At 49.9% G+C, this 16,261-nt stretch overlaps 1 protein-coding gene across 2 annotated transcripts; it reads right to left on the reverse strand.

The window, feature by feature from the left end:
- Positions 1-2,705: 2,705 nt before the first annotated feature.
- On the reverse strand, positions 2,706-10,492 carry NKX2-1 (NK2 homeobox 1). Of its 2 annotated transcripts, XM_032692019.1 has the most exons (3): positions 10,361-10,492; positions 5,562-5,938; positions 2,706-4,795 (listed from the first exon to the last, which is right to left on the reverse strand). In XM_032692019.1, exons 1-3 carry the CDS (start codon positions 10,411-10,413, stop codon positions 4,125-4,127), a joined length of 1,101 nt encoding a protein of 366 aa, XP_032547910.1. In that variant the 5' UTR covers positions 10,414-10,492; the 3' UTR covers positions 2,706-4,124. The 2 variants fall into 2 exon arrangements, with proteins under 2 accessions (XP_032547910.1, XP_032547909.1); XM_032692018.1 differs by lacking the exon at positions 10,361-10,492 and having other exon boundaries at positions 5,562-6,207.
- Between the last annotated feature and the right edge of the window lie 5,769 nt (positions 10,493-16,261).

Here is a 16,261-nt window from a genome sequence, read left to right on the forward strand (position 1 = left end):
GGCAATATACTTAGAGATCAGCTTCATCCCTTTCTGCCCCGTGAGTACAGTGACACCGCCGCGCCGCTCCCGTCCTCCGCTGTCGGGGCCGCGGCAGCACCCGGGGCAAGCCCCAGCGCCGCCGGCTCCCCTGAGCCTTTCCTCCCGTGCATCCCTTTTGCTAACAGGCTACTGTGGAACAAACAAAAAAACCCAACAACCCACAGCCCGTTTTTATATGAAGGAGGAAACATGAAGAAGTCTTTTGCTATTGTTGCTGTTGTGACCGTAGTAGTGATGTGGTTTTGTTAAGTTTTGGGATTTTTGTTTGGGTTTGGGTTTGGTTTGGGATTTAGTTTTTTTGGTTTGGTTTGTTGGTTGTTTTTTTTTTTCTTCTTTCCACCCCCCCTCCTCCCAGCCTGCTGTGCCACTACATGCACACTTCATGGCACTTAAGCATGAACTCGTATTTACAGCAGAAAAAAAATGCCCTCCGCGGTTCTCCTACACTTACAGGCAGTGCCAGGCAGTGGGGAAGTGGGAGGGAATAACCATTCTTCACTAGATCCTTTTATCTCTCAAAATACGGGGTGCCCATGGTCTAGTGTTGATAAAGCAGTTACAGTGAGAAACGTGCATCTCTTCCATCATTTCAGATTTGAATCATGCTGCCCCTCCCCTTCGCCATCCCATTATTCAAGTTCTGCATTGATTACCGGGAGACTGAAAATCAACGTATTGGAAGAAGCAGGAGTTTAGATGGAGGCACATATTTCAATTTAAAAAACTATACAGTGACCGAGCTCTCGTGAGTGTTCTCAAGGGACACTGGAGACTAAAATGTGTTTACACTCCCTCCCTCCCCAAAATATCTTCGTCCTAATCAAAGCATAACTAGTTTTTTTTAAAAACAATTATAAACGACACAAATATCTTTTTATATTATGTTGTGAAAAAAAAACCTCTATAAAAATTGTTAAAGAGCAGTTTGTTTGCATTTCTCCTGATTGATATGTAAATACAGTTTGAACTGTGTTTGCTCGGTCTCTAGTGCCTAATAAAGAGATGAATTCACCTTTCTGTGGAACAAGTAAACAGACTTTAAACTAAGCCGACATCAGACAAAGTGGAAACGAGTTTATTTAATCGAAACTAAATCTAGTTTAAGAAAGATAAGTCAGTGTACATAATAATCCATTACAGTAATTACACCCACCACCAAATATGTGTTTATGAGGTTGCCGAGACACAATAAAATTAATGTATTTTCCCCGAAGTCTATAATGAAAAGTTACTGGCTGGATCTCTACCAAACACACTAACTCCAATACTGAGGGGCGGGGGTATAATATTTATCGGCTGTATTAATGCCTTTCAGTTCTACTCACTTTCGAACGTTCCTGGGTTTGAAAGAATGCAGACATTAATTACATCTGAAGGGGAAATGTCGACTCAACTACATCACTTTCCCCACGGTCTTGTATATAAACTCCGGGAGAAATTAACCTAATTTTAAAAAATCCATAGAGTCAACCCTGTTCTCACTCCCTCCACGGGAGCTGGTAGCGCTGCACCACGGACCAGAAATCCCCAACACTTTCTTCTTTTAGCAGAAATAACAGCACTAAGCTCCAGACACTCCGCCGTGCCCTTCCCCCCCCCCCCTTCCCCCGCCCCCGTCCCCCACCATGCTTAACATGATGCTATAGATCTGGAAAGCAAAAAATATGGAATATTCTTTGGATTAGTTGAGAATGTCTCTGTATACAGCAGGACATAATATAAAGAATGAAAGGTCTCGAAATTCCCCTTGACACACGTGATGTCCTCCATTTAGAAATAAGGGGAAGGTGGTCAGAAAGAATCTGATAATATTTTTTTTCTTCCGTGTATTTCCCTTCTTCTCCATCCAGACTAGCACTTGGTATCCGACTAACACCGGCTATCTCGTATAAATAAAAGACTGGAGCTTTCGAAAGCTGCTACTTGGAGTTTGGGTTGTTTCCATCCCAGGCAAGTTCCTTCCTTTCACTTCAGAAATATTAGTATTTCATAATAACTCTGTAATTCAGAGGTGTTTCAATGACTGCGATCCTCTTCCGTTGTTTAACCGAGAGGATTTGATAAAAAACCCGAAACCGAGCAGCATACGCGAAGGAAAAAGTGCTACGAGGTCTATTAGGATGGGGGACTTCTTATTTTGTTGCACTCACAAAAGGGATATTTGGGACCTGAAAGATAGTGAATTACAGGGATTTCAGACTCGTCAGATGCGAGCTGTTTAGCTTCACGTACTTTATATATTTACAGAAAAGTTAATATCTAACTGCCTTTCATTACCGATATTTACCTTCCTACCAAGCGCCCCTCGGTGTCTCAGCCGGGCGCGCACACACACCCACCCACCCACGTGCGCGCACAAGCACTTTCTCCTCATCTCCTTCTTTACAAACTTCTCAGATCGCTACATAAAACCCCTCCAAGCAAACAAAACAAAACAAAACAAAAAAAGCCACAAAACTCACTCGAAAAACAGCGCCCAAAACAACCAAACCCCGTCTGTGTTTCGGCAAGCCGCAGACTGCAGCTGACCTCCGCCTGGGTGATGGGGTGGGCTGTGCAGGGGAGCTTGCGTGACCGTGTGCTTGCATGGGCTTGCGGGGGTTGCGTATGTGTAGAAAATTAAACATAGCCTGATAAAGAAAGTTAATTCGAACTACATGTCGTACACAATATACTATTTTTTATTTTGATTATAAATAAGGTGACTGTACTTCCCTTAAAATACAAGTACATAGGAAAACCTGGTAGAAATTATTTTTTTTTACAAGGTATTAAAACTGGACGCTCTTTAAATCAGCCCCATATTCTATACTGACAGCAGGTTCTTCGTCATTTTTTTTTCTAGTGGCGTTAGACTTTTGCTTTCTTTCTCCTCTGTGCCTTTGACATTTGAATTTCTAGCCCCGACATACTTTGCTTTCTTTAGCAAGAAGTCGCTGAGGTGCCCCCCGCCCCCCTCATACCGCCCTCCCCTCAATAATCGGGCTAATGAATTTGGACTCGGTCCCTTCGCATTCGAGTTCGTGAATTCCACGCGTTTGCTTGTCCCGTTTGCACGCTGAGGACTGATCCTGTATCCCGTTAACTCTCTGGCGCAGCTCCCCTCTGGGAACAGGGTCCTGGCCCTGGGAGGGGCAGGGGCCTTCCGGCGTCTGGCAACATCTCGGTTTGTTTTTCCATCAAGGAAAAAAAAAAAAAAGAGCAAGGAACGGAGGGATTGGAGGAGAAACCAAAGGGAAATAAAAAAAAGAATATTCGTAATGTGTATAATTTATTAGAAGCTTCTTAGGATCTATATTTAAGCCAAATATCTACATAAGTTACAACAGGAAAAGGCGGCGTGCGCAAATAACAAACTGCCAGAGGATTTACGACGGGGCGATCAGTGTCCATAAAAAACGTGGGTTGGTTTGGTTGATTGTATTTTTTTCCTTTTCTTTTTACAACAAAATATACAGGCTACTAAAAACTATGGATTTAGTCCAACTTTTGACAGCATTATACAGCTACAGGTTCACATCAAACGTAAGGAGGAAAATAAAAGCCAAGCCTTTGATGACTCCACGTCTCCTCCGCTGGCCCTGGAGATGGGCAGGGAGAGACCGGGGAAGGGAAAGCTGCTTCCTGTGTCTGGGTGACGCGAATGCGTTTTTCTGGGGGGGGAAAGCCACCTCATCCCCCAAAATCTCTGTATTTACATGCAAGTCCTAGACGCTGGCAAAGTGTACATCTGAAATCCAAGCCTTTGGACCATGCTTAATGATGGTCCCCTTTCTGCAGACTGCTCCACGGTTATTAGTCAGAATATTTTTGAACACCCCATACAACAACTTTGGGGGAAAAAAAATAAAGACCCAAACCCATCAAGAGTAACAACAAAACCGAACAAAAAAGTCTCTCTCTTAGAGGTCCGCAGAGAACCATTCAGTGAAAGGAGGGGAGGGGGGAAAAAGCAATTAAAAAAAAAAAAAAAAAGAAAGATAAAAGCACACAATAATTTTGAGAGGACAGAGATTTGTGTAACTGGGAAAATCTGGTGGTTTTTTTCTTTTTTTGCCTTTTTTTTTCTTTGTTTAATCCTTTCACCAGGTCCTACCGTATAGCAAGGTGGAGCAAGACATGGCAGTGCCATAGTCAGAAGTAGAAGAGTTTAGATGAGACAAACTGGAGACTTGGCTTTGCAGAGAGGACGGACTGGCCGAGTGCTGTCCCATGTCTGGAGACTGCCCCGCACTGTTTGTCTGGTGGCTCTGATGCTGTCCGAGGCTGTTGCCATTGGTAGCCACTGTGATCGTTGTAGCTGCCTGCTGCTGATGGCTCTGGATAGCTGCTGTGGGTGTGTTGGAGCCTGCTTGGCAGGGTTTGCCATCCTTCACAAGCACTGGCACCGCCACCCTTCTGGGAGACTGCTGCTGCTGGCAGGAGCCGTTCTCCTGTTGCATCTGCTGCTGCGCAGCCTTGTCTTTGGCCTGGCGTTTCATCTTGTAGCGGTGGTTCTGGAACCAGATTTTGACCTGAGTCGGGGTGAGATGTATCATGCTGGCTAAATGTTCCCTCTCCGGGGCGGAGAGGTATTTTTGCTGCTTGAAACGTCTCTCCAGCTCGTAGACCTGGGCCTGGGAAAAAAGGACCCTCCGTTTCCTTCGCGGCGTGCTCTGGAGCGGGGCCATGCTCTTGCTCACGTCTCCCAGGGACCCGAGGCTGCCCATGCCGCCCATGTTCATGCCCGAGGACGGCGCCATGAAGCGGGAGACTGCAATGGAGAAGGCGGCACGTTTTAGGCGGCTTGGCTTGGCCTGGCCCGGCTCGAGAGGGGCCCCGCGCTCCGGGCAGCCCCCGCCGCCACCTGCCCCCAGCGGAGCTCCGCAGCCCCCCGGCAGCCCAGTCCCGACCTCGGGGCGCCCGCGCTTCTAAACAACGACTTGCGCCCCCAGGGCTAGAGGCGGTCAACGGGACCCCCTTCTCTCTCGGCCCGGCCCTGGTGAATAAAGCCAGCCACTCGCCCCTCGTCCTTCCCGGGGGGGGGGGATAGCCACGCAAGTATCTGATGTGACAGCGCGGCGGCAGCGGTCGCGGACAGCGGCTCCGCCGGCGCCGGCCGGGGCGGACTCGCCCGCTCCGCCGCTTCTCGGGACGCGGCCCCGGCGGCTTCAGCTTCCCCTCTCGCCTGCCCGGTGCCGGGCGGCGCGCAGGCGGACGGGCACCGCCGGCTCCGTTTGGGCCCCCGGGCCGCGCCACTCCAGCCCCGCTGGACGGCGAGCCCCCGTCTCCCTCTCCCCGCCAGCGCGGGGCTTCCAATCCCCAACCCCGCAAAAGCAGCCGCGGGAGGCTGACATGCAAGCAGCTGGGATGGAGGGCACGATCTTCATGCAGAAAGAGGAATTTGGGGGTGGGGGTTGCGTCTGAGATTTGGACCGACTTTTGCCCTGGTGCGGAGCCCCCGGCGCCCGCTGCCCGCGGTTTGGCGGGGCAGCTGCGCGGCCAACCCCCGCCGCCAACCCAGCCCCGGGATGACTTACTTGAGGAGAAGCGGGGGTCCGGGTTGGTGCCGTACCATCCTGCTGCCGAAGCACTGTTCCTCATGGTGTCCTGATAAGGCGGCAGCTCGCTCATGTTGCCCAGGTTCCCATTGCAATAGCCCCCCATCGTAGCATGGGAGAGCTGGGGGACCCCTGGCGCTGTCATATGGTAGGCGGCAGTCACTGTTCCGTTGTGGCCCATGGGGTGCTGCTGCATGGCCGGCTGAGAAACCTGAGACTGTCTGTAGGCTGACAAGGGAGCCCCCAAGTTACTGCCCTCCATGCCCACTTTCTTGTAGCTTTCCTCCAAAGGACTCAAGATGTCAGACACTGAGAAAGGAGTCGTATGCTTTGGGCTCATCGACATGATTCGGCGGCTGGGGAAAAAAAAAAAAAAGGAAGGGGAGGCAAATCTTTTTTTTTTTTTTTTTTTTTTTTTTTTGCCAAATATTCTGGTGTTGCCTTAACGCCGATCTTGTTGGATGTACACGTAACCGAGTGGACGAAGTCCGCCTTAATTGGATTGAGTGGAGGCTCAGGGCTGCCTTTCGTTTGTTTTAGCCAGACGCCAGGTTTTAGGCTGCCACCAGAGGCGGGGCATAGGCACTAAAGCAACAAGACAATAGAAGCCTACATCTTGCCCAAGATAATTAGCTTACATGCTGATGACAAGGTAAACACCTTTAAGTTTTACTTGTCATGATTTTTTTTATGTCTTAAAAAAAAAAAGAAAAAAGAGGAAAAAAAAGAAAAAGAGAGAGAGAGGACGAGAGAGAGAGGGGGAAAGAGTGAGAGACCCTGTGAGCACAACTCATTTTATTTTTCTCGGGGGTGGCAATATCGTGGACGGGAAACAGAAGGCAAGGTAAAAAGACCACCATTTGACTGGGTGAAAGGATTTAAAAACAGCTCCCGGGTGGCAAGGCTGTCAGCCCAGCCTTTGTGAGAGCTGCGGAAAAGGGGTGGAATGTCGGTGAGCTAAAGCACCAAATCTCCCTCTTCCCCCACTAAGTTTGGTCCGGAAGGAGCCCCGCCGTCAGGAGGGCAACTTTCCGGAGGGCAGACCTTTCCCGCCGGGCCACAGCTCCCCGCTCCCCGCACTGCCCGCACTGGACTGTCAGATGCCCCGGCCGGCTGAGGCTGAACAAGCACTTGGGGTTCAGCATCTCGGGAACACTCTCTATGTCTGCTAAGGCACACGGTGCAAGGATCGGGTTTCTCCCTAAACCCAAAAGTTCCTTTCACCTAGGGATTTTTTTTTTTTATATCTCAGGGATAGGTGGAAGATGCAAGTTTCCAAAATCAAGCAGTAATTTAATTGCCTGGGGCGAGACATCGATGAAAAATAGGTTAGTGCAAGATGTCGCTTGTTATTCTCAAAGGCAAAGACTCTTCACAGGCACTCGTGGTCCTTCTGAACCTGAAGCTGCTTTCTAAGGTTATTTATACAGCACGGGAGCTGGATGGAGAAGACCTCTCAGGTCATCTGCTACACGACCTTGCCAATGAATTCCCTGTAGTTTCCAATGAACTGCAATTTCTGGCACTTTCAGATCTGTTCTCGGATCCGGTGTGAAAACAAAAGCGATCCATTCACAGCCACACACACATGTACAGGCAGCCAGCAGCTAATGACACTCGGGGCTTTGAAGAAATCTCCCAATGCCTAGTGTCTCCAAAGCTTATATTTCGGGGTGATCTGGGCGGAGGAGAGAAACCACCCCTGAGTGTTTCACATTCCGGCCTACGGCCCTGGCAAACCCAATTTAATACAGCGATTACACGGATATTCAGAAAATTACAGCGAAGGTACAGTTAACCCTGGGACTTTGAAGTGTCAAGTAACTATTTAGTAATTGCGCTTGTAAATATGTTTGTGCTCGGCTGGTTCGTGCTTAAAAATGCAAAAGTGCACTTGCTACCCAGGAATAACTAAATATCTTTGTCTAAAGTGGCAGCATAAATAGCCGGTCGCTTTGTGACTGTGCTTGATATTAGTACATAAGGATCATTTTGCTTCAATTGGGAGGCTCTCATTCACTAGGCAAGAAACCGTTTAGGAGCAAGTAGGTTCCCGTATGAGAGTTAACATCCTTCAAGTGTAAGCCTCAGTCTTGATTACACTTTAGAGCTCTGCAAGAGGTGAGCTTTTCCACACAAATATAATCGGGGGAACTTTCTTTCAATCAGGTCTCCAGCTCTCTTACATCATCTCAGCTGCTTCTTTCGGCATCAGCTCCCTCAAGGTTGAATATCCCGAAGTGGGCTGGTTGTGAGCCTGCTGGGTCACTAAAGGCAGGGAAGGGCGACTTCGGGCTAGAAAGGCGTTTGCGTTTGACTCTTCTCTTTCCTCTTTTCTTTCAAAATCTTACAATCTTGTCTTTCCAAATTTCTGAAACATTTCTTCTCCCCCTCCCTCCCCCCTGCCCCCGCTTTTCCCACTTTTTGTGCTTTTTTCAGTGCGGTCTTTGGTTTTGTTCCTACAGAAAGAGACACTTGGTGGTTTGGTTGTTTTGGGTTTATGGTTGTTGTTTTCCCCCCCGAATTTCTCAAACACATCAGCTCCGTGCCTCTTTCATGAGCGTTAAAAAGAAGGGGGTGGATGGAAGGGGAAAAAAATTAAATCCCACAGGATCCACTAAATGACGCTGCGGTCGGTTTTAATCAGAGAGGAAAGATGGCAAGTGGCCGCGCAATTTGTGGGCAGAAGCAGCGACTCCCTTTCCATCCAATGCGTGCGAGGTGGGGCAGCTCGGGAGGCACCAGTACCAGCTCTGGCAACGGTGCGCGGAGCGCTGGGCGCGGGGGCGGGAGAGGCGCCCCGTCGCCCTGCGCCGTCCCCGGAGCTCCGCTGGAACGACCCCCTTTGCCTCCGGCTGCGGTTGGGAAAGCTTATTTATCCTCCCGCTGGAAGGAGAGCAGGTTAAATCGCCTCCGAAATATTGCTCCGTTAGGTTATCCCGAGCGACTCCGGCCTTGGCTCTGAGCAGGGTCTGGTAGAGGCATGTTAATGAGAGAGCGCTCCGTTCACCTTTGTTGGGGAGCGGGTGAAACTGTCTGTGTGGGTCTGACTGCTGAGTTAGGAATACACTGGTGCGCGTACAGGCACAGCTACGCCCCGCCGGGTCCCGACAGCAATTTTTAGCCCCGCTAGATCGACTCGGTGAAACGGAAGCAGGTCAGACCCTTTACCTTCTTTCCCTCTCCAAATGAGTTATAACAGGGCGAGTCACACCGCAGACAAGGGGAGAGAAAACTTCTTTGCTGCTGCCGTGTCCCGTCGCTCACCCTTTTCTTTCAAACCCTCCACCCGAGCTTCGTCGAACAGAGATGGTTGCCCCCAGCCCCCGGAGAGAGTGGCCGCCCCGACAGGGTTCTGCCTAGGCTGCTTTTAGTGATATGTTCGTGTACCTGGTGATGCTGTTTAGTAAAACACTCGAGTTAAAAAGAAATGCTAAGAAGGATGGCAAGGAAGATAAGATGCGTTTTGCCTGGTGGAAGCATTTTCATGAGAAAGGCACGGTTTTCACCCCGTGTTTGCAGAAATGCGGCTACACGGACGTCCCTTCAATAGCTTCTGACCCCACACAATCCTTTTGATAACACTCAAGAGGTGGAAGAATGGGAGACTTTGTCAATCAAATGGTGCCAATCCCAATGGAAACGGTGCCACCAAGACTGCAACGCGTTTCCTCATCAACTGGATTGCGGGGGCTGGGAACTCAAGGATCAGCTTTTGAAAGTGCGCACAGGGCTCTCCAAAGAAAACAATGTCTTTTTTATACGAGCTGCTGTGCCTCCCCAAGGGGAATCAAATGTGCTCGACCAGCCAGAGCTGTCGAAGGGCTCGGAGGGCAGAGGGGAAGGGTCTCACGCAACACGCCTCCAAATTCTTTCTCAACAAGAAAGACTCTTCCCAGGCGTAACTTTTTGATACAAAGACTTGGTGGTCCCTATGGGTCAGTACACAGGTGCGTGTCTGGTTCCGCCAAGCCACCGGCACAACGGGGCAACCCCTGTCCAGCCTTGCTACTCCCTCTCTCAGCGCCGAGGAGTCGGCCCTGCCCGCTGCCCTGCCCGCAGCCGTACAGCCCTCCCTGCCGCGGGAGCAGGGCTCTGCAGAAGGGCCAGCCGCTCCTAAAGAGGTTGGAGTTAGAGGGGTCAAGAGCAGATCTTGGACAGAACTCTTTCTTCTCTCCTGGTCATCGGCACAACTCTAACACATCCATAGAGAGATGTAAAGGACCGTCCCGAAACCCTACACTTTGAAAAAGGACACCGCCGGGGCAGTTTGTCGCAACTCTTCCCTCTCGACCCACCCTAAGCAAGCTCATAGAAACTTCATTTGATTGCTTGTGCATGTCGATGTTATACACCCTCTGCCGCCCCAGCCCTCTCCAGGAGGGAAGATGTGCCCGGCACACCTACGCCGGTAGCGGAGGTTTCTGCAATGATAGGGTAGGGCGGACTTGTGTCACTGCCGGCCACGGGCAGGGCGCCGTGAGCCTCTCACTGCCTGGAAAGCACATGCTTGGGCGTGTAAGGCAGGAGTCCTCCCAGAGACTCACCTTGGGAGCGCTCCCTAGGCATGGAGCGCTCTGTGTGTTTGGGCGAGGGGGGGGTGGGAAAGCCTGCTGTGGCTCATGGGGAAAATTCCTCGCCATGAGAAAGCCCCCCTGCCCTGATTATCTCGTTCGGGCGCAAGAAACTCCTCAATACACCGGCCGAAACCTCTTCCCCTGGCATGGGAACCCAAGGCAACCAGCGAGAGCACCAAAGGCTAAAGCGAAAATCCTCACCCCTCCGCAGCGCACGCACAGTTGCTCCTCCAGCTGCCCAGGGCGTGGAGCATCTCGCAGCTGGGGGTTCTCGGGGCGCCTTCGTCACCGGTACCTAGCGGACCGGCTCACAAGGCTCAGTGCGAGCGAGGGCAGCGCTGCCTCCGCGAAGCTCTTTTCCCTCCTTCCCCAATTCCTGGCGGACGGCTGAGCCCTTCTGCCCTAATCCTCCGACACCCTCCTCGTCCTTTCCTTCGCCAGGCCGTTCCCGGCCAAGAGGGCCAGGGTGGAGCCAGGTGCGGGGTGCCAGGGCAGGTCTCCTGGAGCCGCGGCGGCGGGTGGAGGGCCGCCGTGCCAGGGCGGGGGCGGCAGGGCCCCGGCGCACACCTCGGCCCGCCAGCCCCACCGCGCCCCTCCGCGGCTGCCCAGCGCGGGGACCCGGGGGAAAGGACTGTTTGCAGGCGTGACTGCCCCGGTAGTCTGAGATGGATAGCAGCAGCATTCGCACAGATGTGTGAACTGCTGTCTGACCCCCTCATCCTGGTACCGATATTATCAGCAGTTAATATATGCCCTCCACATCTGGATTCTTTAGTATCAGTAGACTGTCACCGCCTCAACACTGTCAGTACACACATACAAGACTTATCGTTGCTCCAAACCATTTTTGATACACTCAAGTCAGAGGTGATTTATGCGGAGGATTTCTGGAAGGTAGATGTTGAGACAATTTACAAAAAGTTAGTTTGTAGCGATAGTTAAAAATGTAGGCACGGTTTATGTAGATATAAACTCATGCAAAAATACTTTTTATTGGTATATATCTACAAACAGAATCCCACTGGGATCTATCTATCTGCTTTTAGGTCATCATGGCTGGGCTTCGCGAACGAAGATTTGGGAAGGCTTTATCCACATTTGTTGCTTTTAGGTATAGCTATCAGTATAGTACAATAGATAGCTTAGTAGTTATGTGCTTTTGTGTGTGTTCTCAGACAAGCCTACACACACACACATAGAAGCGTGGGGGTGCATACCTCCGGCAGTGGGTATGCGTGAGTATATATTTACGCATACATTCACAGTCCTCAACCCTGTCGTCTCTTAAGTATTTCAAAAAGGAACTCAGCTTTTAAGTGGGTCACCTCGCCGCACTCCCTTCCCCTACCCTCGCCCAGGCTCGCGGCCGCACCGGCGCCGGGAAAAGGGGCTCTCGGCTCCCGGGTGGGGTTGGACGCGGAGGCGAAGGACACGGACGTGCCTGTGGGTGCAGAGCGAAGGGGCGGGCTGGGAGTCGTCCCGGCCGTTTGATTTATCGCAGCCCTTTTCTGTTCCAGCGTGGCTGGCGGCGGCGGGCGGCGCGGGGGCTCGTTGTCTACTGCTCCCCGTTTCGATCCCCGTGCCCCCGGGCCACCCCGCCGAGGGGTTTGGGGAGCTGCAGCCTGCCCTGTGCGTGCTGCGGGGAGGAGGCTCAGAGCCTTCGCTCGCCCTCCCGCGCCCTCGGGGCTGCGCGGACGCCGCGCTGGGCCGAGCCCAGGAGCGCTCTCCCGCGCCCGCCGGGACTATGCGCGCTGGGGGAAAGGCGACCTTTCCCCCTCGACCTTACCCTGCGGGTAACCAAAGCTCCCTTTTATTTTCAATGTCACTTCGGAGTTTGCCTTTTGTTCCCCGCTACCTCTCGCTTCCAGGGATACGGGCGGCTCCCCGCTGGCTCGGGGAGGGGCGAGCGGTTGCAAAGATGTGTCATTTGAAAACGGCAGTGGAGCCCTTTCGACCAGCCCGGGTGGTGCCCGAGCTTTATTTTCGTGCCAGGAGGAATGAAATTGTTTATTTTGCTTTTGTTCTCACAGCAAAACTCGAGAGCAAGTTACAGGAGGGTTGATAGGAGCCCCGGCCCTTCCTTGTTACCCCAGGCTGGGGCTGCTGGGCCGTGCAGGGCTACCCAGCCGAGGGCCTACGCATACCCACGTGCATACCCACGGCAGCCCGGGAACCCGCGCAAATGGCGCGGCTTCAGGCGGATCTGTTCTCGGATGCCCTGCTGTCACTGACTTGGGAGTGACCGAGTGCTCCAGGAATTGCACCCAAGTCTTTCTTTGCTTCCCCTCTGCTCTCCAGTCTACGGCTTGATCTGAGCTCCCCCAGGGGCTTTAATTCGGAAGGAAACTGCCAGCTGTCCAATTGTGCCCCTGGCGGGGACCATCACTGCAAAGCGAGGCGCTGCACTTGTCAGCAGTGCCCCGGGCGGGACGCACCGTGACCGGACTCCGCGGTCTCTCGCGGAGGAGAAACCCGCAGTAGCCTCCCTCTGGCAGCCGGGGAAAGCGCAGCGCCGAGTCGGGCCGCGCCCGCTGGGGCTAACCTGGCCCTTCCGACTTGATGTTGCTGTTGAAATTTCACCCTATCTAAGGCAAAACCAAATAAATGAGGAAACAGAATGGGATTTTGCTCAGTCGTCCTCGTAGGAGACCAGTGTAATTACATGGATATTCGTCCCTTTTCACTGTGCGTTGCTCCAATTCTAGAGAGAAGAATTAGCTTCTTTTAATGTTGCTGCAGCTCCTCCTCAACACCCTCCCAGAGAAGTAGCTCTGCCTCTGAGCAGGATTTCTCCCCCTCTGTGGGTAAAGTGCAATTTTCCTGTTCCTGGATCAAGAGGAACTGTTTAATAATTTGTGCCCATTTCAAGTGCTCGCTTTTGAACAGCACAGTCAAACAATTTCAAATTGTGCTCTTGATAGTTCACAGTCACATACACAAAAGATTTTCACTCAAAAACTGCCTGTTGGGTGTGACTCTTCCTCTTCTCCAGCTGCTTCCTACCTCCCGAGCCTATGAATTCACCCCACGAGGGCTGCTCTCAGTCCCTGCTCTGCAGGGGCAGCCTGATTGCCCCAAGCTCTTCTCTGAGTGTGGAGAGTGAATGTGCAAGTGCCATCCGGGGCTGAAAACCTCAAAGGTAGAGCTGAGACGAGCCAGTAAGCTGACCTGGTAGGGCCAGAGTGACCCAACTGCCCACTATGAGTGGCAGGTGGATTTCTTTATTTGTCACGTGAGCCATAAAAATCAGCATTTCCCCTGATTCTAATGGAAAAAAAAAAAAAAAAAAAAAAAAGCAATCAATGTTCACTCTGTCTTGAGTTTCTTCTGTTCCTTTCCCGGAAAAGAGGACACAGAAATCTCCTAGGCAAAGAGGTCCATTTCAGAAGCTCAAGCACAATTCTAGGGATGTTTCACCCCTTTTCACTTCATGGGAACCAGAATCTCTGGGAAGATCATGCCCTCAGTCTGGCTAGTACAACTGCTAGGTCTAGTTAAAAGCTGATTTAAAAAGCTGCAGCACAAAGGAAGCCATTTGTAGGGAAACTCAACAATGAACTTTATTGGTCCTGCTACCAAACCCATTAACAAAGCTATACTCTGCAGCATTGTTTCCAGGGCTGGGTTTTGTTAACCAGCTACTGACATATATATATGGCCCAGGGTGCTGATGTAACAGGTGCATTCCTCCTGCCAAGAAAGGGTTCAGTTCAGTTACCAGTTTCAGCTAGTTCAGTTTCAAATACCAGTCTTTCAAGACTTTCCTTCTGTAAACAGGGTCTCGAAAGTTTATTGCACAATTGGATATATGCATAGCGTACATGTCAGGGAAGCTCTGCTTGAGCCATGAGACTTGTGTGCCACAGAAGTAATTTGACAACTCTGACAACAGGTCCCATCGCCTCTAAGTCTATAGGTCAGGCATCCTGAAGGCCAGATCAGGTTCCATCAACTGGACTACCCTGCAACACTCTGGTCTTTCAAAGAGTGCTCTAAACCCAGTTTGTGTGGCTTGCTCACTCCAGTGCCAATGACACCTATACTGTCATACATAACTATGGAAGCAGAATTCCTCTATTTTATACAAGAAATGGAGATGGGGGATAGTAAGTTACAACTGCTTGCAATACAGTATTACTACTGGGAGGAATGAGTGTCTGTGCATTTGTTACTGCATGTATCTTTGCTCAAACATTGCCATTTTCTCTCTCTGACGTTCACTCTGCTAAATATGTTTGTTTATATGAACTGCACAGTGTAAAATATAGGATCTGCCAAGGCATTTTTCTTGCCAAGGAAGGTGGAGCAAAGGGTTCATCAATATGTTCCACCTTTTCCTTCTCCCAAGAACAAGTAGTAACCTGGCAAAAAATGACACAGTTGGAAAGGGACTTATTGCTCACTCTTGCGGCTATGGGAAATACACAGCTGCTCCTAAATGCGCTCCTCTTATTGTAATCAGCTGATGTCCATATCTTCCTCAGTTGTGTTCCAGCAGCAACCTCTCTTCCCTTCTGACATGTTATTGATCCATTGATCAGGATTCTATGGCTCCCATATTTTTAGGGGATGGGTAGCACAGTTCCACTTGCAACTAAGTGCTGACTGAAAGGTTTCATAGATATAACAAGACATAGGCTCGGCCTTGCAGAACCTTTCTTCGTGGAGTTGATCAATCAGCAAGAAGGAAAGAATGAAGTTCAGCTTGAGGTTCAGTTGTGTTGAAGGACCGAGAGTTGGGAAGCAAAACCAAAGCTTCTTTTAATGTAATCTAAACAATGCACCCAACAAGTTTCTGAAGGTCCAGGGGTATTTAATCTTTGAATTAGAACAGCACTTTCTATTTAAATAAAAAACATACGCTAAAACAAGTCCTTGCTATCAGCTCTATTTTATGTTTTCCCAGACATTAGTCATTATTAGCATTGTAGTACAGAAGACACCCCATGTAGCAGGACTATCTTCTAAATTACTTCGGATGATAGACATAATGCAGTTAAAAATTTCACTCGTCTTTGCCCTGTCATAAATGAAAGCACATATTATACTTATTCAAAAAATAGCTGACCATAGAGTTAGGTTCAAGTTACATTTTCAATGAAGAAATGTTTATGCTGAAAAAACCTAGATACTTTCTTGGAAGTAGTTTAATCATGTAAAATTGTCCATTAATGGATTTTGACTACTGTTCAGTTTTTAAAATAATCTCCCTTATAATTAGTTGCTTTATGATTCCTTTATGTACCTTGCTTATTTTGAATTCCAGGGAAAGAAGACCACTCAGCTGATATAATGAGATAATATCCTTCACTGGCGTAAGTAAGGCTATGAGATGGACTACTACCCACATTGGTAATTATACATGCTCCATTTCCACAACTGGAACCAGAATGAATACTCTACAGCATTTTACTGCCTCTGAATAACATTAACTGAAAAAAAACCAAGTGAGTAACTTGTTTACGTATTAGTGTTGGAGGAAGCAACCTCAGCTGGCTGTCCTTGAGTCAGTTGGAGTCAAACTCAGTTAGCAAGCACTTATCACAGGACTAAGGAGGAAGCCATTTTACCACCTACATACAAAACTAGTGTGCCAGCTCTACCATCCCACAGGGGTGCCACCTTCAGGTTCTACATGTCCTGAGAAGGGGTCAGAAGGCAGGGAGGGCATCACAGATTTCTCCAGTTGTGAGATAAAAGCTTTATAGGTGAACATAATTGACACTTCCATCCCATCTTGTCTGTGTGAGCTCAAAACACTCCCTGAATACTAACAGTTTTAGGGTGAGAGCCTATTTTGACATAGGAGACAAAGATGTAGCTCATGGTCATATGGGAAATAGATGGGTCCAAATCGTAAGTGTGCCCTTCTAGAAATGTGTTCTGACTAATGAATGGGTGCAAATCCACCTGCTGCCTATTTGGCCACATTGTCCTCTGTGGCAGCACATGTAGCACAGTTTGCTGTTGAGACCGAGAGGCAGAATTTCTGGGGAAAAGTACATGTCAAAGTATATGTGAGATAAAGTACTGAAAAGTACAGAAAAGTACTGTCAAAGCAGCTCTATGCTGCAGACAAAGGAAGCTCTCAGCAGTCCCTGT

The sequence above is a fragment of the Chiroxiphia lanceolata genome, chromosome 6 (assembly GCF_009829145.1).
Source record: "Chiroxiphia lanceolata isolate bChiLan1 chromosome 6, bChiLan1.pri, whole genome shotgun sequence".
NCBI lineage: Eukaryota > Metazoa > Chordata > Aves > Passeriformes > Pipridae > Chiroxiphia > Chiroxiphia lanceolata.